The sequence below is a fragment of the Lactuca serriola genome, chromosome 6 (assembly GCF_051521515.1).
Source record: "Lactuca serriola cultivar US96UC23 chromosome 6, Lser_US96UC23_V15, whole genome shotgun sequence".
Classification (NCBI taxonomy): Eukaryota; Viridiplantae; Streptophyta; class Magnoliopsida; order Asterales; family Asteraceae; genus Lactuca; species Lactuca serriola.
The window spans coordinates 158534738-158559880 of NC_136413.1; the positions used below are offsets into that span (position 1 = coordinate 158534738).

The 25143-nt window shown below is 31.8% G+C and overlaps 1 protein-coding gene and 1 pseudogene across 1 annotated transcript; both read left to right on the top strand.

The window, feature by feature from the left end:
• Nucleotides 1-3031: 3031 nt before the first annotated feature.
• LOC145057176 (uncharacterized) lies at nucleotides 3032-4924 on the top strand. Its single transcript, XM_079004964.1, has 2 exons — nucleotides 3032-4311; nucleotides 4607-4924. Exons 1-2 carry the CDS (start codon nucleotides 3693-3695, stop codon nucleotides 4639-4641), a joined length of 654 nt encoding a protein of 217 aa, XP_078861090.1. The 5' UTR covers nucleotides 3032-3692; the 3' UTR covers nucleotides 4642-4924.
• Nucleotides 4925-10106: 5182 nt separating this feature from the next.
• Nucleotides 10107-10838, top strand: LOC145060313 (secreted RxLR effector protein 161 pseudogene; annotated as a pseudogene).
• Nucleotides 10839-25143: the final 14305 nt, after the last annotated feature.

Consider the following 25143-nt stretch of genomic DNA (forward strand, 5'->3'; position numbering starts at 1 on the left):
TCAAATAAAAGTGATGCGGAATTTGTTCCCAAGACAAAATATGATAATTTTTTTTATCAAAACATTTCTTAAAAAATGTATTTTCATTTCATTACAAACTTGGGATGTCAACATCGATACAAACCAAAAGCATAAACAATACAATATAGGCCTTACAACATTTATTTACATCTACTGACCTATAATCCAAAATCCCTCATCATCATCCATCTATGCTTTTGTTCAACTACCTGTAATACAAAAAGTTGAGTGAGTCAGGCTTGGGAGCCTGGTGAGCACATAGGGTTTTCAACCCACAATAAATAAATTTATTAATTTCATCAACCAATAATAAATTTATCAATTTCATCAACCAACAATAACCCTGATTACCCGTTCCCGTTATCCTCACTTTATGTCCCTAAACACCTATCATAAGGGACCTAGCCTAAGGATCATCATTAGGACGGACAATACTGCTAAGAGGATTCCTCAGCCATATATGTCCATAAGGCAACCATGAGGGGGGTGGAGTACACCGGCGAACACATCGTTCACAAACACCTACAAGTTGTGAGCCTGTTAACGTTCCACTAGACTGTTTAGAAAGGTCCGTGGTCGTCATCTATACTCCGCTAGATGAATGAAACATTGTCAACTTTGAGGCCTCTCATCATTTTATTTCATCACACATCAACTATTTCATCTACCCATGTTTTACCCAACATATTTGTAGATAAAATACATATACAGTTTAAATCATTCTAAACATGTATAAAACATTCATTCAACATTCATCTTAAATAAACAAACAATATATATACACATATCACGTATTTTATATAAAATACTTCATATCTATGTGTAGGATGAAAGTGACTATACACTCACCTGATAAGATGGTGATTGGACAACAACTCGTTCCTTAAAACAATATTTTTCGATAAAAAACTGGGGATTTATGCGGGCAGAGTTTCGACTCGAAAAACTCTTTTTCTCGTAGACTTTGGGCTCTCCGGGGCTTTCTTCTGGTGCTAGGAAGGTACCCTAGGTTTGGGGGATTTTAGTGTAGTTTAAAAGAAAGTAGAAGGTGGAAAGTAAGAAATTTTGTAAAATAACTTGGGCAACCTCGCACCCTTTTTATAGTCGGCTGAAGCTTCAGGTTATGCTAAGCGTAATCCTTGGTACGTGGGGCGTACTGCTCTATACTGCTCTACGCTGGGCGTAGGAGCTGGGGATACTTCGGACGTGTCATTGACGTGTCAAGCATGCAAAGGGTATGTCATGACCAATTATGGATCGAGTAAATATAAGACCGCTGGGCATACATACCTCGTACGCTGGGCGTACTCCGGTACGCTTAGCATACCCCTTCGCATGCTGGGCGTTCCTCAAGCCTCGAAGTTTGTGCCTCGAACTTCAAAAATTCATAACTTTCGCATACGAGCTCCGTTTTCGACGCTATTTATATCCACGCATAGATGAGACCGTGCTCTACAACTTTCGTATAGACTCCGTCGGCTAATTCTGACTTTATTTTTAAAGTTATATTTTTAACAGGTTGGGACAGGAAAAGTCCGTTAAAAATTCATATTTTCTTCATCCGACGTCCGGTTTTGTCTGTCTTTTTACCGTTGAACTACTATCGACGAGATCTTTGACTCTTTTTTAGGTTGTGTCGGCTAAAAATCACTCGATCTATAATTCGAATTCCGGGCTGCATACTGTTATGCCAAATCATAGAAAATGCATAACTTTCTCATAAGAAGTCAGATTTGGACATTCTTTTTATGCACGCTCTCGATTTAACGTATACTACGACTTTCATTTAGATCGCTAAGGCTAAAAAGCACTTTATTGTAAACTCACTTTTTACGTCACACAGCGTCGTGTCGGTTCTGTCGCGAAACTTCGACAGGTCATAACTTCTTCGTTATGACTCGGATTTCGGCGTTCTTTGTATCTCCGGAATCCTTGTTAAGACCACTACAGCTTTCTTTATAGATATTGGGTTTACCTAACCTTTTACTTTTGACGCTTATTTTTATCCTTAATTTATTATATCATCATAATTAAATATAAGATACATAAATTCACATAATTCATTCTTATTACTTCAAAACGCGTTACAATAGTTGACCTAAACTATTACATCTTCTTTAATGCTTAGCCTAGAAACATGAACGCTACAAGTTTGGGGTCGGAGGAGGAAGCTAACGATGGATCGGATGAAATAGCGTATAGGGTTCTTATTTAATTTCATCTTATTTACATATTTGGTCCCTATAGTTTACAAAATGGTTAAATCACATAAGAGACGAAATTAAGGGTATACCAATCTCTTTTAAAAGGTAACAACTCAAAAGTCAAATTTAACACCTAAATGACAGACCTCTAAAGAAAATGAAACTATAGGAATCAAGCACAAGACATTTTGATAGTTGTATTGAATCAACTTGTTTTGGCAAACCATAACAACCGTGTAATTTTATCAAAAAATAATTTTTATTCTTTTGCTTATTATACCTAAACAATAAAATTGATTCTCCGAGTATATTTCTTTGGGAATTACTTTTATACCAAACATGGCTAAATTCTCTTTCTTTGAATTTTCATTTCAATTCCATTTCACTCAAGTATCAATGTGGAAGAAATGAAGAAATGCAAAAGCACACTTTTCAAGTGATCCTACATCGGATTGGGTAAAAAGATTTTCACTTGTACAATTGGACGCTCAAACTATTAGTCTAGTGAGGTTTATAAATCACTTAAATAGTTAAATCTACTTCTTGGATCAACTTTTTTTTTTGGTTAATGTCTCTTTTTGGTGTCTCTTGGATAAATTAAGAGGTGTCCTTCCATTTCTTAAAATAGAATATTACTAAATCTTGTTCTTCAATCAGTTTTTTATACCTTGTTAATGCCCCTTTATAGCGTCCCTTGGAAAAAACTAAGAGGCGTCCTTCCATTTCTTATAAGAAAATATTACTAAATCTTGTTCGTGGATCAGTTTCAACCCTGTTAATCTTGTTTGTAGAGTCCCTTGGACAAATTGATAGGTGTTCTTTCATTTCTTAAAATAGTATTAAAAATCTAGAGTTGTCCTTTCATTTCTTAAAAGGTTAATTTAGGTCCCTGGGATGATTCACCCTTCAAGGAAGTATGGAGCCATTCCAGAGAATATAAGTAGTGGAAATTAACTTGTATGCTTTGGAAGTCTACCAAGTGTTTTTTTTCTTATTATGAGGTAAGCATCGAGTAAATTACACTTGGAAACCATGCACTTAGAAGTTTGGTTTCTTTGGGTTAGAATTGGTGCGCAGGTTTACATGGGAAACAATGCTCGAGGAAATCATTTCTAGATTAGACAGGCCACATTAGGGAGCTTGAGAAATTATTGGAAGGGGAATGAGGAGCGAATGTTGATGCAGGTTTTACCATATCAATGATTGGAGAATGATAACACATATCTTTCATTTTTTCAAACATGGCATTGCGAGATCATGAGTAGGATATCTTACATTACTTACATTACCATGTTAGCATCATGAAGGAATATTTACAAAACATCAGCAATTAGTGTATCTTGCTTAAAAGGAGATCAAGAACAGTGTAAAATATGCCATAACTGCTAGAGAATATGGATAGATCTTAAAGAAAGGTTTGGGAAGGAGAATGCCCCTCGGGCATATGAATTAAGAAGAGCTGTGACCATGATTAAGCAAGGAGGTATGTCTGTTTCAGCTTATTATACTAAATTAAGAGGGATTTGGGATGAAATTCAATCTATAAACCCGATACCCACATGTGCATGTAATGGTTGTAAACGTGATCTTGCAAGTGAATTCAACAAAATCAGAGACAAAGAACGATTGTACGACTTCTTAATAGGTCTAAATGAAGAGTATGGACCTGTTAAAACACAGATTTTAAGCAGCAGCCCATTGCCAACTTTGGGAACTGCTTATCGTCTTGTGAGTCAAGACGAACAACAAAGACAGGTGGGTCTTATGCGAAGCAACTCAACTGAAACGTATGCTTTTGGGTTGTATGGGAGGAAAGAGGAACGAATGAAGGATGAACGGACATGCACACATTGTAAGAAAAATGGACACACAGCTGATGGATGCTTTGAACTCATCGGGTATCCAGAATGGTGGTCAACAAAAAACCCAAAATCACAATCAAATAAAGCAAAGCCAAATCCCCGTGCAGCCACTGTCAGAGAAGAAAGTTGCATGCCGAAGTTCACTAAAGAAGAATATGAAAAGTTGCTTCAAATGGTTAGAACAACACACATGAAAGAAACAACCCCAATGGCAAACATGACGGGTAAGACAAATACACAAAAGTCTTGGATTATTGACTCAGGTGCTAGTGAACATGTCACACATCATGAGGAGTGGCTCAAACCCACCAAAGGTCATAAAAAGGGATCTTCTGTTGTCATACCAAACGGAGACTCTTACATGTAAAAGGATTTGGGAACATTAACTTGACAGATAATTTTGAATTAAAAAGTGTCCTTAACGTTCCTGATTTCAAGTGCAATTTACTATCTGTGAGCAAGTTATCTCGTGATTTAAATTGTTTCCTAACATTCTACCCGGATAAATGTTTCATACAGGACTTATGTACGAGGAGCCTGATTGGGACGGGTAAAGAACAAGATGGGTTGTATCTCCTGGAGCCGTTCAAGTAGAGAAATGTGGCAATGTCAGTTATGGTACAACAAGAAGTCTGGCATAGAAGGTTGGGGCATGCTTCAGAGGCAATTATTAGGAAAATACAAAGATTAGATAGTATAGGTACTTTTAATCGTGTTTGTGATTCGTGCATTCGAGCTAAACAAAGTAAATTACCGTTTCCTATTAGTTTTTCCAATACCGATGAATGTTTTGACTTAATACATGTGGATATTTGGGGTCGCTACCAACATTCTTCATTAGATGGTGCTCATTATTTCTTATCGATTGTTGATGATCATAGTCGTGGAGTCTGGGTATATCTTATGAAAACCAAGTCAGAAGCTGCTCATTTTCTTGTGTCTTTTCATAAGATGATACAAACTCAATTAAACAAAAGAATTAAACGGTTACGAACTGATAATGGCTCATAATTTCAATCCCGATATATGCTTGGATTCTACAAGAACGAAGGAATCATTTTAGAAACTTCATGCCCATATACACCACAACAAAATGGTGTAGTAGAGCGAAAACACAGACATTTACTGGAAATGGCTAGGGCTCTTCGTTTTTAAGCCTCTTTACCTATACAGTTTTGGGGTGATTGTGTCCTACCTGTATCATATGTGATTAATAAACTCCCTGCCAAAATTATTGACGATAAGACTCCACATGAGAAATTGTTAGGTAAACAACCATCATACGATCACTTCCGTGTTTTTGGTTGTCTTGCTTATGCGCATGACAATCTGTGGAAACAAGACAAGTTTGGAGAAAAGGGGAGGCCATGTGTGTTCATCGGGTACCCAATGGGACAAAAAGGGTACAAACTTTATGATTTAAAGAGCCAAAGAACATACACTAGCCGTAATGTTACTTTTGTTGAACACAAGTTTCCGTTTGGGGATCATTATGAAGGTCACCGGTTCATTGAGAATAATCATCTTGCAGACTGCAGTCCGTGCGAAAACTATGATAGTCAAGCTCCATCTTATCCAGAAGTTGAGTTAAATGGTAGCAACAACCCACAATCATCTAACACCAGCAATGTTGCTGATGATGGAACTCATAAGAATCACAACAGTCAAACTGATGTTGACGGAAGCCCAAACAAAAACAATGACAACCATCAGCACACCCACGACACAAAGACATTCTCACATGAGACTAATACTAATTCCACACCTTCAACTCATGTACAATCAGAAACGAACATGCCACGACAAAGTGCTCGAACAAAGGTCAAACCAAAACATTTAAGTGAGTTCATAACTGACTTGCCTCCTTCTCTTGAACATCCACAACAAATGACCAATTCAGGCTCTTCTACGGCGAGTCATTCAACGGTACACCCTCTTTCACATTTTATATCATACAATAATTTTTCCAAAACTCACCGTACTTTTCTAGCGGCCATTACATCCACTGACGAGCCTATAAGTTTCACTCAAGCATCAAAAAATCCAAAATGGCGAGAAGCAATGAAGAAGGAGATTCAAGCTTTAGAAGAAAATAGAACGTGGAGCATAACAGAACTCCCTCCAGGCAAGAAAGCTATTGAATCAAAGTGGGTATACAAGATCAAATACAAACCAAACGGTGAAGTGGAAAGGTATAAAACTCGCTTGGTGGCAAAAGGATATACTCAAATTGAAGGTGTTGATTTTCATGAGACATTTGCTGTAACACCCAAAGTTTGAAGACCAAGAAAGGAAAGAAAACCCTAACTTTAAGGGGAGACTCGGCGAGTCCAAGGAGGAACTCGGCGAGTCCGAGCGGGATCCGGGTCGAGGAGTAAGTGACCGACTCGGTGAGTCGGCCAAGGGGACTCGGCGAGTCTGGTCTGTGCGAGGAAAAATCTAAATTCGGGACTTGGAGCCTATTTAAGTGCCTCATTCTCTTCCCTAGGGTTCCTTTGCTGCCTCTTTAACCCAGAATACGAACCCTAAGCCTCCATTGTTGTGCATTCAAGCTTCCAAGTCATTTTTGGGTAATTTGAAGGAAGAAGAAGGAGGGGAATCATTGAAGCTTCAAGGTTTGGCCTTAGATCTGGAGTTTATGGAACCTTTCTGAGTTATTGAAGGTATTGAGTCGTTTCTTTCCTTTAGATCTTCTATGGTTGTGAGATTTGGGGCTTTTAAGCCATGGTTAGTCATCCATTTGAGTTAGAAGCCGGATCTGGAGTTGCTACTTCAGATCTAAGCATATTTTGGTCCTGAGAAGCATAAAGTATCTGCCCATGAGTTGATTATGGAGCCTCTTTGTCTTAAACCCTAGTTTATGGTGTGTTTTGCCTAGATCGCCTTCTCTACACGTGAAGTTTGCAACTTTACGTGAGGAATAGGCTTGGGATGGGTAGATCTACAGTTTGGAGTCCATGCATGACTCAAAAGTCCTCTGCATGTATGAAGATCTGAATGGACTCGGCGAGTCCTTTGAGTGGACTCGGCGAGTAGCATGAAGATGAGGAGAAACTCGATGAGTGGGATGAACAACTCGTCGAGTCGGATGAAGTTGGGCAGGAACTCGACGAGTTTGAAGAACAACTCGGTGAGTCTGATGAAGGTTGTCTTGGACTCGGCGAGTCAGGTCACGAAACCCCAAACCCTTCGAGTTGAGATGCGAATTAGTGAGTCGAGTGGAGACTTGGTGAGTCAGACAGGTCAGGACTCGGAAATCGGTAGACTCGGCGAGTCATGGACTGACTCGGCGAGTCGAGTCGCGAATAGAAGGACTCTAAACATATGGACTCGGCGAGTCAATAGGGTAACTCGGCGAGTAGGGTTGACCTGGAAGGTTGACTTTGACCAGGACTTTGACTTTGATCAGAGTTGACTTGGTTGTCTTTCGGGGGTCAGTTAGACTCAGTGTTGCTTTGATATTGGTAGCTCGGGGAGCTAGTGGAGCAGGAGTTCAGAGAGTTGCCGGTCAGCAGCTAGTGGGATCATCAGCAAGTTCAGCCAGTGCAGGTGAGTTTCCCTTTGTATGAATGGGTCTACGGCCACAATGCCGGCCTATGTAGTTATGAGTAGAAGACCCGGGGGTTAGCCCTAGGCATAGTATGCTAGTATGATATTCAGGACGAGGTCCAGTGATAGCGGGCGAGTGCCTAAGGAATGGTTTATGTGATAGTTTATACTTGTTGTTTGTGTGGTACTTGTATGTGCCTAGTAGGGAGGTGAGTGTGGGCGAGGTCCCGTATTTCACCAATAGTAGAGTGTGGATGGTGTTCCACATCTTATTAGCAGCAGATCAGGGGCGAGGCCCAAGTTAGGGAAAGAGTGAGTGTGGGATGGGCCCGTATCTCACTATCAGTAGGAGCATGGACGGGGTTCCATGACTCATCAGTAGAGTTCGGTTGTTAGGACCGAAGGGTAGTCAGACACCCCAGATACGTCTGACAGTATGTGATGTTATGTTTACATGCTAGCATGATCTATTATATGAGTTAGAGGCAGTAGGGGGAGATAGTCCCCCAGATTACCGATCGATAGGGCCGAAAGGGCGGTCATGCCCAACCATGCTAGATAGATTGTGTGATATATGTGTTATGTGGTAGTAGTAGGGGGTGAAATAGTCCCCAGTACCCAGTCGAGAGGACCGAAGGGGAGACCAGCACCCAGATATGCTAGTCAGTATCCGGTCGAGAGGACCGAAGGGGAGGCAAGCTCCCAGATATGTTAGTCAATATCCGGTCGAGAGGACCGAAGGGGAGGCAAGCTCCCAGATATACTAGTCAGTATCCGGTTGAGAGGACCGAAGGGGAGGCAAGCTCCCAGATATACTGGTCAGTATCCGGTCGAGAGGACCGAAGGGGTAGGTCGGGCACCCAGATATGCTTGACAATATATGTATGTTATGTGGTTGTTGTTGGATTAGTGTCTAAGTCCATAACTATTTTGGTATGTACTTGACCCGGTGGTGCATGGTCCTTTTGGGTTGCCTTCACCAAAGCAACTTGATTGGAGAAATAAATAAAGAGAGAGAGGTTATTATGATTTATTAATATGTTATAAGAATAATATATTAAAGGAGAAATAATATTCGTTTAATTAATATTGGTCAATAATTAATTAAGAATTAATTTTGTGATCAAGTGTAATTAATTAAACTAGAGGGGCTGAATTATAATTATGTGATAGTTACAAAATAAGGTAAGGATTATCTTATATATATGGTGAACGAATTTGAGGTGTAAATCCCTTAGAATTCGACTAGGATAAGGGTTTCTAGGACTTATCTTATGGTTGCTTGGTGGACAAGCAACTAGATAAGGATAAGGACTAAAACCTTAATCTTTACACCTATATAAACCCCATAGGGCTTAGGAATTCGTCCAACCCTTCCCAAGAGGATCTAAGGACGAATTCTAACCTCCCTCCTCTCTCTTTATACCTTCTTCACTTGCTTATGGTGTTTGTAAGCCATTAGAGGAGTGACACTTGTGACTCTCAGCTTTCCAAGGTCAATTCAAGGAGGAATTGGATTGTTATTGCTATATAACAATCAAGGTATGTTATTAAACTTAATTACATGTGAATTCTGATTTCCATATGCTAGAATTAGGGTTTGTATGAGCACATAGGATGTCTTATGACCAAAACCCATCAGTTGTATGGTATGAGGTATGATGGAGGAAACTCACTAAGCTTCGTGCTTACGGTTTTCAGTTTTGGTTTCAGGTACTTCCGGTAGCGGAGGGAAGAGCTCGGGGTGATCGCATGGCACACACCATAGACTAGGCAGCCTGGGAATGTTTTACTCTGATAACGAACATGTGTTTTAGAAATTAATACTCTGATTACGTTATGGATTAATGATTTTACTTTACGTAATGTTTTATTAAAAGAAATTTTTAGTCTTAAATTTTGGGACTTTACATTTGCGCATGTTGCAAAATTAGTTACCGTCCGTTGTGCTTTAGCAATTGCCTCAAAGAAAGAATGGGAAATTCATCAATTAGATGTTAACAATGCGTTTCTCCATGGCGATTTGGAGGAAGAAGTGTATATGAAAATACCCCAAGGTTTTTTTAATGAAAATGAGAAGCGGGTGTGTAAATTACAGAAATCAATCTATGGTTTAAAACAAGATTCGAGAAATTGGTACCAAAAGTTCACCAAAGCTCTCATTGACATCGGTTTTCAACAATCCAAGGCAGATCACTCAATGTTTATCTTTCGAAGAGATCAAACACAAATCTTTTGCCTTATCTATGTGGATGATATTTTACTTATGGGAAATGATAGCAAGAAAATTAGTTATGTTAAAAGATGTATGAATGAACATTTTAGTATAAAAGATTTGGGAGCTTTGAAGTATTTCTTGGGTATAGAAGTTGCCAGAACAACTGAAGGTCTTGTGATCAACCAACGAAAATACACCCTTGACATTTTGGAAGATAGTGGGGTGTAAGGGAGTTGGCCGAGTACTTTTCCTATGGAGAAAAATTTACGTTTACAGAAAGAGGATGATTGTCCAGAAGTAGACGCTTCACAATACCGAAGATTGGTGGGGAGATTACTCTATTTAACTGTTACTCGCCCAGATATTGCTTACTCGGTGAACCAACTCAGCCAATATTTGGGCAGTCCTCGTCGTTCTCATATGGATGCAACAATCAGAGTTCTTAGATACTTAAAAGCCACTCCAGGGAAAGGCTTACTTCTACCTTCAAAAGGAAGTTTGGAACTTATTACATATTGTGACGCAAGTTGGCTCAGTTGTCCTTCTACCAGACGGTCATGTACAGGGTATTTCATTAGCCTTGGTGGTGCTCCCATTTCTTGGAGAACTAAGAGACAAAGTGTTGTATCCAGATCTTCAGCAGAAGCTGAATATAGAGCTATGGCTAGCACGGTTTTCAAAATTTTGTGGTTGAGATGGTTGCTTCAAGATTTGGGGGTGACACAAACAGAAGCTACACCACTGATGTGTGACAATGAAGCTGCCCGCCATATCGCTATGAATCCAGTTTATCATGAAAGAACCAAGCATGTCGAGATGGATTGTTACTTTGTTCGTGAACGGGTTAATAATGGTGACATAAAACCATGTGCTATTCGGTCTGAGCATCAAACAACTGACATTTTTACTAAAGCTCTTGGATCCGATCGTTTTCTGTTCCTACGTAGCAAGTTGGGTGTTCGAGATCTTCACAGTCCAACTTGAAGGGGAGTATTGAGATTATGAATATCCATTCACACCTATTGGATATATTTACATTCCTTATATCTAGGAGTTTCTTTTTATCTTTTTATTCTCTTGTTTATCAAGTTAGCTTTTGCATATAAAACTCCGATGTATTATCTTTATATTCTCTCGTTAATTATAATTCAATACAAGAAGACCTAATTTGACAGAAACTTCATGACTTTTCATATTTCTTTATAATAATTATTCCATAATATTTATTTAAACCTACATAAATTTTCACTAATATCTAATTAACAACTACCACTCAATATTTTTTTTAACTTATGATACTTAATGGTTCTTATGACACCAATTGGTTAAAATTGAGATGTATATATATATATATATATATATATATATATATATATATATATATATATATATATATTTCATAATGATAGATTTTTATTAGAATAGTTTAAAGAGTTTGTAAGTGGTTGAGAGGTAGATTAGAAACTACATAAAAAAATTGTCAATGGAGAGCATTAGTAATAAGAGGAAAATGATAATGAGAGGGAAATATGAAAGTTTATGGTAAAAAATATTACTTCATTTTCTTCTTTCTTATTATCCAAATTTATACTGTATAATTATGATTTTGGTTGGAATGAAATATAGTATATATGACGATGCTCTAATCATTGCCTCTAGATTCATATGAGCAACAAGACTACTTCATAACAATACAAAACAATAATGGATACAAATAGCGTAGTTCATACTTCATGATTTTAAAATTTTGGTGGTTCAATTTATTTAAAATTTTTGCATTTTCTTTTCATGAAAGTTATAATCATGTTCAGTAGGGTCCCAAAAGGAAGCTATGCAACTAACCGTCTAAAGTCTAAACCCAACGGTCCATGTCGTATAAATTATAATGGAGTTTTCAAGATGGTGCATGTTAATGATCATTCCACTTTAAGTTGTATAACTAGACTTTTACAACGATTCATTTGGTGTGCTTTCCAAGATAATGTAATGGAGTGCATGTCGACATTTAATTTTATAGTTCTTTATGTTGTGTTGGATGTTCACAATTGATTATATGGAAATGGTCCTATTGATGACAGTTATATAGTTGATAAAGCTTATTAAAAATTGATTTTGTTATATTCCATAAAAATGGTAAATTTGAATTGTTGATATATCATTACAGACTATCATTTGATTATAAATCGTTTAATTATTCAAGATCTTTTTGAACAATACGTTTATGATTTAACTGTAAGGTAATTAAAAGTGAAATAAGATTTATCCATTGCAATATGCACCTCTAATTTTATGTTGTGCAAATGAAAATCACAATGACATGAGACCCTTACAAAATACAAGTCGTTTAATTGTTTTATAACTTATGTTCTCTAATAACATATGAGAGCTAAAACTCGTTATAGGTTTTATAATTATTATTAATCTGGTTAGAGTCTATTACAGAATATTCATCAATTATAAACATCTTTTATTTATAATTTTAACTTTTCCTTTAATTCGTTATATTTACGTTATCAATAATTTATATGATTAATTGTTTTTTCATATGTTGTAATAGTCAATCAATTTATTCCGTAATAAAAATTAGAACCCTAATATCGACAATTTTAGGAACGGTTTTGAAATATTAAAAACCAACATAACATGTTACAGGATCGATTCCAATATTCTAGGGTCGTAGGTTCTAATTTTAATAGGACTATATATAAAAAATGACCAAAAACCATAGATAAAATTATAAATTTCAACATAATTTAACCATATATGTGTTTTACTGCGCAACATGCAGGAATACGCCTAGTATAGTTATAAAAGAGACATTTTTAGTTGCACCACATGCATATGAAATCTTCATGAATTTTCAATTTCTTTCAAATAATTATTATAAATTAGTTAATAATATTAAATTAATGCAAAAACTAAATTCTAATCATAAATTAACAAAACTAAAATATTAAAATATCATATTTTACTTATATTTTTAAAATTATGATTTTAACTTTTTAACATATTATAGTTATCTTATTAGTTTAGATATATTGTCGTATAGGAAAAAAAATGTTATTTTAAAGTCGCAACTTTGTATAATTTATGACTTTATGCAAAATAGACAAAGTATTCATTTCAATATAATGTTAAACTATTAATTTAAATCATAATTTCAGTTAAACATAAAAAAATAGAGAGACTATTTTATAAATAGTTAAAATGTATAAGTTATATTGTTAAACCTAAATTGTAGTCCTAAATTAATACAAAAACCATGAAACTATTTTCTATAATCATTAAGAATTTTTAAATAAGTAGCTTAAAAATAACTTACAATATGAATAGCTAAATGTAATATCATAAAAAAAGTTATAATATTATCTTTAAAAGCAAAAATAATGTTTGTTGTTTTAAATAATTACAATAAAAAACTAACAATATTTATCAAATAAATTTAAAAAAAGTTTAACTTTCTAAACCAAATTAAATTAATTAAGAGTTTCCAAATATGTTATTTTAAAGTACTTACAACAACAATAGTTAAAAATAACATTATATACAAAAATTATATTGTTTTCTTTAGAAACAAAAACAATGTTTGATGATTTAAATACTTATAATGATAAAATTTAAAATCTTAAGCAAATAAACTTTTTAAAATTAATTAATCATCACAATAACTATAAATATCATTAAACCATATATTATATTTAATTTTAGACTAAACTACACAAATGGTCCCTATGGTTTGCTCAAAATTGACACTTTGATCCAAAAAAGTTTGGGCTAGCATCAGAGGTCCAAAGTTTTCATTTTGTTGCTTATTTTTTCAAAATGACGGATTTGCCCCTGTTCATATGATTTTCTCTTTTTTATTATTTGTTTCTGATTTTCAAATTAAAAAAAACAAGAAAATAAAAATAAAAATAAATCTCTCTCTCTCTCTCTCTCTCTTTCTTTCTCCCTCTCTCTCTCTCTCTCTCTTTTTTTTCTCTCTCTCTCTATCTCTTTCTCTCTCTCTTTTTCTCTATATATATATATCTCTCTCTCTCTCTCTCTCTTTCTCGTTTTCTTCTTCCCCACTATTACTATATCACCGCCTATATGCCATTCTCGTCAGATAACACCGCCGACAACCATATCATTTTCACCGGAAACACCATCGACCATTTCTCCAGCCATCAAACAGATCATAAGACGAAGAAACAAACAAAGATGTCTTTATGTTAGGGTTTCAAAATCAGATGAGCTACATATTGGGGTTATAGCACTGCTGTCGTCTCTTCTTCTCCTATGTGCCACTGACACTTTAAACATCATGTTCGTTGTACTAGTAGATCTGGGTCTGTTCGTTGATTTTTTACTAAGAGAATAGAGAAAAAGCCGACAGTGGAGGGAGGTACGATGCCACATCCATGATCTTCTTGATCTACCTATCTCTCTCACCATTGTTTTCTGGTAACCTTGACCAGCCATTGTCGGAACGTTCTTTTCACCTAATCTGTTCGTCGCTGCAGCCGCCCTTCGCCTACAAGAAACCGCCACCACCACCTCTATTTATTTCTACGACCAAGACATCCGATTTTTGTAGATCTAGAACACCACCCCTGTGTACCTGGAACCACAATTCGCCGCTGAAACTAGGGTTTTTAGAGCCATCTCTACTAGGGTTTGTGGCGGTCGGTTGGGAATGATGAGATGGTGGTGTTCCAGAAGGCGTATGTGATGCAAAAGGAGATGCGATATTAATCCACCAGGCAATAAATGGTGATGGTCGGAACTCTCTACAAGAACCAGTTGCTAGAAGCTTGTGGTGGTGGTGGTATTTTTGTTTTCTGAAAAACATGAAGATGGAGAGGGTTTTGTGAGATAGAGAGATAGGGTTAGGGGTTTTGTATTCTTCGATTCCAAAGAACAAAAAATGGATGCAGGTGACTGCAACCAAGGCACATGTTGTCTGATTTCTTTTCTTATGATTTTTCCCACACATTCATCCAAGTTGCAATAACTAGTGGTCGAAGCAGAAGATAATGGGGGTGAACAATTCTTTTAAGGTTTTAAGAGAGAGAGAGAGAGAGAGAGAGAGAGAGAGAGAGAGAAAAGAGGGTTTTGTCTTTTTTAATTTCTTTTAATAAGAAAAATATCTAAATAATAAAAACTGAAAAAGCAAAAAAACAAGGGAAAAATCGTCATTATAAAAAACTTCAAATCAAAATTGGACCAAACTCGCAACAAAATGAAAAGTTTGGACTTCTTTTGCTAGTCCAAACCTTTTGGACCAAAATGACAATTTTCAGCTAACCACATAGACCATTTGTGCAGTTTTGTCTTAATTTTATTCATGAGTAATCCATAGGTAGAAGGTATTGAGACAACTGAGATTATAAAATTTTATAAGATATCTACATAATTATATAATTCAAAACAAACAATGTTTATACCAACTTATTATAAGATTTATTATATAAAAGTTAACAACAATGTTATTAATGTATTTAAAAAAACATATATTTGTAAGATTTCAAATATATTGTTGTATTCTGCACAATGTGCGGGTATTCGCCTACTTCATACATACTTATAAAGCTAGCATTTTTTCTTGAATCTCATGTATTTGAAACCCTCTTTTTTAACTTCCTCAAACCACATTCATTTGAAACCCTCTTTTTTTTAACTAATGCAACTCAAAAGTTTTTTTAATTATGATTTTACACTTAAAAGTTTTATAACTTATATTATATTTAATTAGCATTTAGTGAAAAGTTTACTATAAAAAGGTCAATCTTTTGTGTCTTTTGTGTTATATAAAATCTTACATGTAAGAAAGATTTGAAGATATTGTGATTCAAAAGTTTTCATATAGTTGAAGCATTCACGATCCAAATATGATGATTTGAAGAAATGAGTTATGTCGTATCGATCGTAATTGTAACATGATTTTTTCTTTCAACTAAAACAAAAGAAGCTTTTTTGTTCTTTCTTTATATTCAGTTTCTCATTTAATCTTTATATGTGATTTGTGTGTATTACTCAATCTTGAATGTGATTCTCCAAACATCAATGTTTTGCTTGGAATATCCTTATGATTCTTCATTTTCAAGAAAAATATTTTGATTGCAGGTTAGTAAAGAATTATCATCACGTTTCTATGGTTAAATGGTATTAAATGAAGAAAGAAGATTCATAAAATGGATATAGTTTTTTTTTATTTGAGCAAAGTTGATGAATGTTAGTTTTTTCTTTTGATTTAAATGTATGTTTATGTAACATCTTAATTTATATATTCAACCACTTAATGCTCTTATTTATTTGATTGTAGTTTTTCTATTTTGATTATGTTTATTTTCTATTATTTTTTGTTAGGTTATCTTACACAATATATCTAAAACATAACATAATTTTGAACATTTGATATGCAATTATGATAGACTTATCATGATATGTTCTTCATATTAAAGTAATTTATCCATAAAGAATTACATATGACATTTACCAATATATATATATATATATATATATATATATATATATATATATATATATATATATATATATATATATTATATGATTTGTTTAACATGTATATGCACCTATGTATGTTATAAATTTATAATTAAATATCTTTATGTTTAATAATTGAAGAGATTAAAATGATACATCAAAACCAATTATTTAGACGAATATAATAATAATAATAATAATAATAATAATAATAATAATAATAATAATAATAATAATAATACATTTCCAAGTACCACATTTATTTGAAACACACACTACAACTCAAAAGTTTTTTAATTTATGTATATTTATTAGTTACAACTTAAAAGTTTTTAACTTATGATTATTAATTAGTAATCGCAAATAACTTTTTATTTTCTTTTTTTTATAGGGTTGTAAAGTTTTGCTCATTAAAACATTAATGTATTTGAAGATATTTGTGATTTAAATATGAAGAGTTAATATAAATATTATAATAGATATTTTAGTGTTTTTATGTTATTAAAAGTTATAGTGTTTATTTTTCATATTTTTTGTTATTTGTTGTATATATATCTTTTTTTTTAATACAAATATTATAATAGATGTTTTTCTATTTTTATTTTACTAAAAGTTGCAGTTCATATTTTTGTTCATACATTTTGTTACCCGTTATATTATCATTCACTTAATATATAATTTACACAATTTTAAATGGTTTATAAAATTATCAAATAATTGTATATATCACAATGACTTAAAAATTAAACTATAATGTTTAATAAAACTAATATGTTAACTATATGTTTGCTTTACTACTAACATTTTTTTTTCAAAGTAGAAATATTAAATAATAATTTGGTAAAAGTTATTATTTTAACTATATAATTCTATTCTCGCGCAACGCGTGGGGATTCGCCTAGTTTATATTATAAAAAAGAGGCATTTCAAACTCATGTGGTTAAAGATAAATTGTTATCTCATACTATATGGATTTGAAACCTATGTCTTCTCACATTCCCTAAATTAATGATAATTAGTACAATAGTTATAAATTTCTAATAATTTTTGTATCCCTACTTCTATATATAATTTATTAAAATAAAAAGGACCAATCATTAAAGTAATACACCTAAACACAAATTACAAATTTTAGAGAGAATATGAAGATAAACACAATGATAGATCATAAGGTTGAATGTTTTTGAAGTGTTGATTTATAAAAAAACGTTGAATGGTGAAGTATATCAGGGAGAACTCAAGGTGGGTATCATTATCAAGGTATTGAAATACTAAAAGCTATTTTTTGCTATTTTCCCATGTTTTGATTTATTTCTATATATTGTTCCTTCTACTTTCTTTATATTTCAAGAAAATATTTATGTTTGTATATTTAAAGACAAATGAAAAAGATGACCATGTTTCAGTTTAATTATTATAATTTTCAAGAAAATATTTATGTTTGTATATTTAGAGACAAATGAAAAAGATGACCATGTTTCAGTTTAATTATTATAATTTCTTGAAGATGATGTTTTTAGTTGGCAATGCCTTATATGAGTATTTGATTGATTTTCGTTGTTGAGTATGCCATTTATATAATTACAAAAATAGAATTATACTATTAATGAATATATTACTGGAATATATATATATATATATATATATATATATATATATATATATATATATATATATATATATATATATGAGTTTAAAAATGTGACAACATGACAAGATGCCAAATCTATATATTTATTATAATGGAGACTATTTTCGTTGCAACATATTCATTTAAAACTCTCATTGCAACTCAAAAATTTTTTTTAACCAAGAACTAATTAGTAAGTGCGACTCAAGTGTTTTGTAACTTGTGTGTATAATTATTATATTTCTTTGTTGTGTAATATGGAGAAAAAAAATCTAATTTGAAAACACTCAAAACTCTACATTATGATGCATATATTCATATTGAATGAGGAAAAAGGAAAATATAAATTTATATAAGCAAAAAATACAAATTTTGTTTGTGTTGTTTGACAATATTATGAAACAAAGTTTATGGTTATTTATTTCTATTCTACCATATTGAATCCCCTATATTGTATTTTTCTATAACAAATATTGTATTTTTCTATAACAAATGAGATTCACTAAAAAAGAATCCAAAATAATACAATATTCACATATGACATTTGTATTATATATATATATATATATATATATATATATATATGTGTGTGTGTGTGTGTTTTCTTTTCACTGTTGTACTTCATAAATATTATTAAATGTGTTTTTGATGTTTGTTATATCATCGTGCTGAACATGAAATTAAGTTTTTACGTTCGCGTTTTGTGATGAAAATTTATTATTTATAGATAATATGGATTGTGGTTATCAGGTTATAATTAATTTTGTATTAAAATTATATTCAAAATTTATAGGGTGATATATATAATATATAATTTTTTTAATCATATAATTTTAATCATGCATAATCCGTGGATATGGGTCTATTTTAATAAAATCTATGAAAAGCCAACTACTCTTAAGTAAGGAATATTACGATGGCAAAAAGAAAACGACTCATTTTTAATTTCTTACATAATTCTTGAAAAAGAAAATGAGTTGGGAGCACCAAACATAAATAAATCTGCAAAGAGAGAAAAAAAATCATGAGAAAATAACTAGTAGACGTGGAATATGACATTAAATAATATTTTTCTATCGACTTCTTTCATATTCATATTGCCTCATGACGTAGTTTTTTTTTATCACGTCCAATTAATGTATTAATATCACGTCCAATATATTAATATCAATTAAAATCAAATAAAATAAAATTCGATAAACTGTGAACGAGTTAAATACATTTGGGAGACATCAAATACATTTGGGACCAAATCAAAAGAGGTGTAAAATGGTTGATCGGACGTGAGAAACACGATATCATATAAGCTTCCAATTCCATAGTAAGGAGTAAGGACACGTAAACTTTATGATGACGAAAGCGGTGACGTAACAGTGGAGTAAGAGTGCAATTACAGGAGTCCAAGAAAACAACTCGTTGAAGTGTTTTCCCATTGTGACCCATGTAAACAATTATTATTCACTTACAGCCCTTAAAAGCAATATTGTTTTTGTTCTAGTACGCAGACAACAAAGATCACGGTGAAGTTAGAAAGAAAATCAATTGTTTCTAATTAAGTGAAGTCGACAAAATAAGAAAATCAACAATACTTGTAACGAACCGGTTAAAATCGATTTGGCACCGATCAAAAAAGTTAGAAACTGTTGCAATTAAAATGAAAAAATCTTCCAATTTAATGAAAACCCGGCTGAATACTTGAATTAATAAAGATTATTAAGAAATTCAATGACAAATTTAAAATATTAAATTTTTATATATAAATTAATTTACATTTTTTAAACTAGACACCACTATTAATTACTTGACATATATATATATATATATATATATATATATATATATATATATATATATATATATATATATATATATATATATAGAGAGAGAGAGAGAGAGAGAGAGAGAGAGAGAGAGAGAGAGAGAGAGAGAGAGAGAGAGAGAGAAGTTTAAATAAAATTACTAACTTTTTTAGTATTATGTTTACTTTTTCAACATTCATTTTATAATTAATCTTCTATAAGGAAAATATTTAAAAATATATAAATTTATTATTTTTCAATCTCTTTCTACAATGAAATTCAAAAAAAAAAAATACAGAAAATATTTACCATATGCAAAATTTTCGTAAAAACAACGTTTTTTTTAATAATAACTTTTTTCAATGAGTCACCTATTATAAGCCAAATGTACATTATTTTTGCAACCCTTATTTTAGAGTTTATCTTACATCGGAAAAAATAACTAAAAGAATTACATAAGTTAGGACGCTTCTATAGAAAACATCTTAATAAGTTAGAACATATCTATAGAATGTACATATTAATGAAAATATGCATATATACGTATATACACATCTGAATACGTGCACATTGATGTAAAAATAAAAAACATCTTAATAAGTTAGGACGTTTATATAAAATGTGATCTTTTGAAAAAAGAAATAAAAGAAAATATTTTTCTACTGATGTGCATATGATACATATTTTACATTATATGAAAAAAATCGAATATAAGTATATGTAGATGTTAAAATGATGAATTTATATACTTTTATTTATTCTACTGATGTGCATATGGTACACATTTTCGTTTTATATATATATATATATATATATATATATATATATATATATATATATATATATATATATATATATATTTTTTTTTTATATTTTTTTGTTTTTATATTTTTTTTATGTTTTTTATTATTTATGTTTCTATTTTATTATTATTATTTTTGATGTTTTTAGTTTCTCTTTGAATTTTCTTGTGCATTTTTGGTTTTCGATTTTTTTCATTGCTTTTATTTTTTTGAATTTAGTATCGTTTATAGTTTTTAATGTTTACCAACTACAAAACTTTCAAATCATCATGATATTGTGCATCACATATTTTTTGATCATTATATTTTGGATTATGTAATTTTGTATCATAAAATATTTTAATCATATTTTGCATCATATAATTTCTTTTTGACCATATTCTTTTCTAAACATATGATTTTGGATCATAATACATTAAATTAAATAAAGTTGTTGTTCAGAATAACATTTGAAACATTATATTTTTTTGAATAATTTAATTTTAATTTATAAAATATATAATAATTAAGGATCATAAAATATTTGAATCAAAATATTCATAGATCATAACGAATTAAAAATCATAAACAAGTTGAATCATATTTTTTTTTGAATTATAAATATTTTAAATCGTATCAATTTAGATCATATTATGTGAAAAAAAACAACTTTTAATATTTTAAGATAAATTGTGGTATCTAAAAAACAATATTTTTAAATATTTTTTTTTTCAAAAAGTTCATAATATATGATGTATAATAAATCTTTAAAATAAATATTTATTTAGAGAATGAAATTTTCTACATCTTATTTTTTACAAAAAAATAAATTCATTTAAAAAAACATTCGTATCCTAAACAATAATATTTTTGAAAAATTTCTTTTACAAACTCAATAGTGTGTGTTAATATTAAAACAGAACTTTATCATTTGCCTTTTGAATTTGGATCATAAAATTATGTTATATTTTATACTAAAACTTCAAAACTTATTTAAAAAAAATTCTTTTTATAAAGTCACAGTTATAGTGAGTAGAAGTTTTTACCTTCAAATATATAATTTTTTTTAGCATTCACAATTTGAAGTTATAAATTTAGAGATATATATATATATATATATATATATATATATATATATATATATATATATATATATATATTTCAATAAAGAATAAGCTCTAAAATTTAAAAAAAAATATTTGATTTCTTGAAGAACCATTAATAATCGTTCTATATTGAACTCTTCACTTATATATATATATATATATATATATATATATATATATATATATATATATATATATATATATATATAATATGTGATTGTATCTCAACCTTATATTTGATATATACTAGTTGTGAGACCCATGTATTACAAGGGTTAATTTAAAAAAAATGTTAGATATAAAAGTCTAAATATTCTAGAACTTTAAATTTATAAGAAAAAAAATAATGAATTATTAAAATTGAAATGTTTTTTTTATATTTGAAATTTAAACAAATAATTTAATAAATAAACAAAAGAAATTAATAAGCTTTAATTTAGAAAATTTGAAATTAGAAGGTAATTCCATTAATGAAATTGATATCTATTTATTATTATATTTATTGTAATTATTACATTAAAATATTATATGAAATTTAATAAAATAAAAAAACCCATAAAATGACATATAAAAAAAACTTAATTCAAAATAACCAAAAAATGACATTTGACTAATTTAATGAGAATGTGACATGTGACAAAAAAACATTCATTTGTTAGAGTAGATTTTTTTTTGTTACGGAGTATATATAAGCACATATATAGAAATAAAGGTATATAACAAAGATTCTATTATTTTAGGTTAATATTCAACAACAATTAGCATTTACAATATTGTAAGATAAAAAAGTGGTTAAAACATAATATATAATATGATATGATATTAAGAACAATTTTTAACTTTATATACTTTATAGCATATAATATGAAAGCAGGTTTAATCATTTTTGGTTTTTACAGTTCAACATTAACAATACACTGATTGTACGTAATGTCCCCATATTACAAAAATATTTTTCATTTAAAACAAGTTAACCAACTAAAAACCTTTTATATAAAATCATTTGGTGACATTCTCATTTATATAAAAATCATAACATCAGCAAAGTTGAATTATAAAACAGCTGAAACCAAATCTTCGATGAGATTGTACAGTTTCCGCCGAGCTCTTCTCACAACCAAACTACAAAAAATTTAATCCACAACTATAGACATAAATTTTAGTGAGTTCCACAATATACCACATATTCCACCATATATACAATGCATACAAACAAACTCTTTGCTCTATCACCGATCTACCGAATCTCACATCCACATGTATTCAACATACATAACAATCATACGTATCATCTACAAGTCACTGCCACTAGTTCTTATCCACTACTATTATTGACTACCTTATGAATACATAGTCATATGTAATCAATAACCAGATAGACAATAGAAGAGATGATCCCACCCAAAAGCAATAAATAAAACAAGAATCATGAAATAAGGCTTTAGACGAGAGTTCTCGGGTTATAAAATCTAACTACATACAACCCCTAGGGTATCCACTAAATGACCAACCAGTACTATCATCTGTGATCCAACTACAATATTTCATTCATGTGTTGTAATCCAAACATAGTCTTTCATACATGTGATGTGATCCCCTTTATGGTCGTAAGTGCAAATCCCCTCTATGTTGGGCTAAGGTGGGTGACACACAACTAGCTAGAGGGCAAGTTCCCGACAATACTCTCAATGGTCTGGAAAATATAAGAGAAACGACTGAGAAGATCGTCTAAATCCGAGAACGATTGAAAGCTTCTAGAGACAGAAAAAAGAGCTATGCAGACAAGAGACGGAAACCCTTGGAATTCTAGGTTGGCGACCGCGTTCTGCTGAAGGTCTCACCTAGAAGGGCATGATATGCTTCGGAAAGCGTGGAAAACTAAATCCAAGGTATATTGGGCCGTTCGAGATTCTTACCAGAATCGGCCCAGTAGCTTACAAACTCCGATTACCACAAGAACTAAATATGGTACACCATGTCTTCCACGTGTCAAACCTAAAGAAGTGTCCACCTGACGAGACTCTTGTGATTGCACTCGATGAAATTGAGATAAACGAGAGTCTACAATTCGTGGAAGAACCAACAAAAATCATGGATAGGGAAGTCAAACGAACGAAACAAAGTTGCATACCAATATTGAAGGTTCGCTGGAACGCCAAGCGGGGACCTGAATTCACTTGGAACGAGAAGATCAGACATAACGAAAGTACCCACATCTTTTCCCTAGTCTATGATGTACTATCCATAGAATTCTAATTTTGGGAAGAAATTCCCTCTAACGGGGGGATAATGTCACAACTAGGAAATTTTAGAGCCGACAAAGTCTAAACTGTAACCTAGTACAAGTGAAACCACATTTCAATTCTAGTTGCATTGTATCATCTATAGCCTTAGAGGCATGTTTATAAGCTAGTAACTAAGTATGGTTTAAAACCTAAGTTGATTTAAGCTAATATATGTCAACATAAGTTAAAAGTTTAAAGTTTAAACCATATAATAACCCCCCATATATGATTTTTCGGTCCAAAGATCCAATGATCTTTGGGTTTGCGGTCCAAGAAATTAAAGCAAAAGGGTTTACGGTTTTGAAATAAAGATCAAAGGGGTTTTCGGTCTATGTATGGCCGGAAAAACAATGTAAAGCCCATTAAGGGACCGAAAAATCAAGGCCTTGGCCCATTATGAACCTCAAACACAATCCTATATATAAGTGTTTAGCCGCAAACTCATTTCATTTCTCACGTTTCAAACCGTAAACACCTTCAATTTTCTCTCAAGTATCATCCGAAAACCTTCCTATCTTCATAAAATATTGCCCAGATCTTCATAATTTCACTAAGAACACCACGAACAATCTCTAGATCTTCAAGTTTTCCTCAAGATCACCAAGAACACCACCAAATATTCATATCCCACCGAAAACCCCCAGGAATACCGAAAACGCCAAGAAACCCTCTCAATTAATTCCTAACACTTTTTGTAAGTATTTCTTACATAATCAAGTGTTATATAACACTTAATTTATTATTTAATTTATTTAAATTAATATAATCTAAATACGATATCGTGTATAATTATTATTATTAGGACACGACTACGCACGCTGGTTCTAACCTGAGGATCATCGCTACCACTTCGCATCCAAACACGAACCTACATTCGAGGTGAGTTCATACCCCTATATTTTCAGTATTTTTCAATGTTTTTTTTTTTTTTTTTGGGGGGGGGGGGGGGGGGGAATACAAGTAAAACACAAGGAATCTTGTGTTATCATTCTAACGATTTCAAACTATTTTAACGGTTTCAACTATTCCAAATCATTTCAACGGTTACAACTACATTTATTTTCCAAAATATATTTATATATAATTAGGATTCAATAGGCTTAGGAACAATGTTTTTGCCTTAACTCCTGTTCCTTGTTTGGTTGTGGGCTTAGGGTGGATTTACTTGTCCGACTTCCTTTTTAATCAGAATTATATA

What these genes read in the sequence shown, in the direction of transcription:
- LOC145057176 (XM_079004964.1), top strand. Translation starts at nt 3,693, where the DNA reads ATGATTAAGCAAGGAGGTATGTCTGTTTCAGCTTATTATACTAAATTA. An exon ending in CCCAATGGCAAACATGACGG is followed by an intron (nt 4,312 to 4,606) that starts GTAAGACAAATA and finishes TGTTTCATACAG; the next exon opens with GACTTATGTACGAGGAGCCT.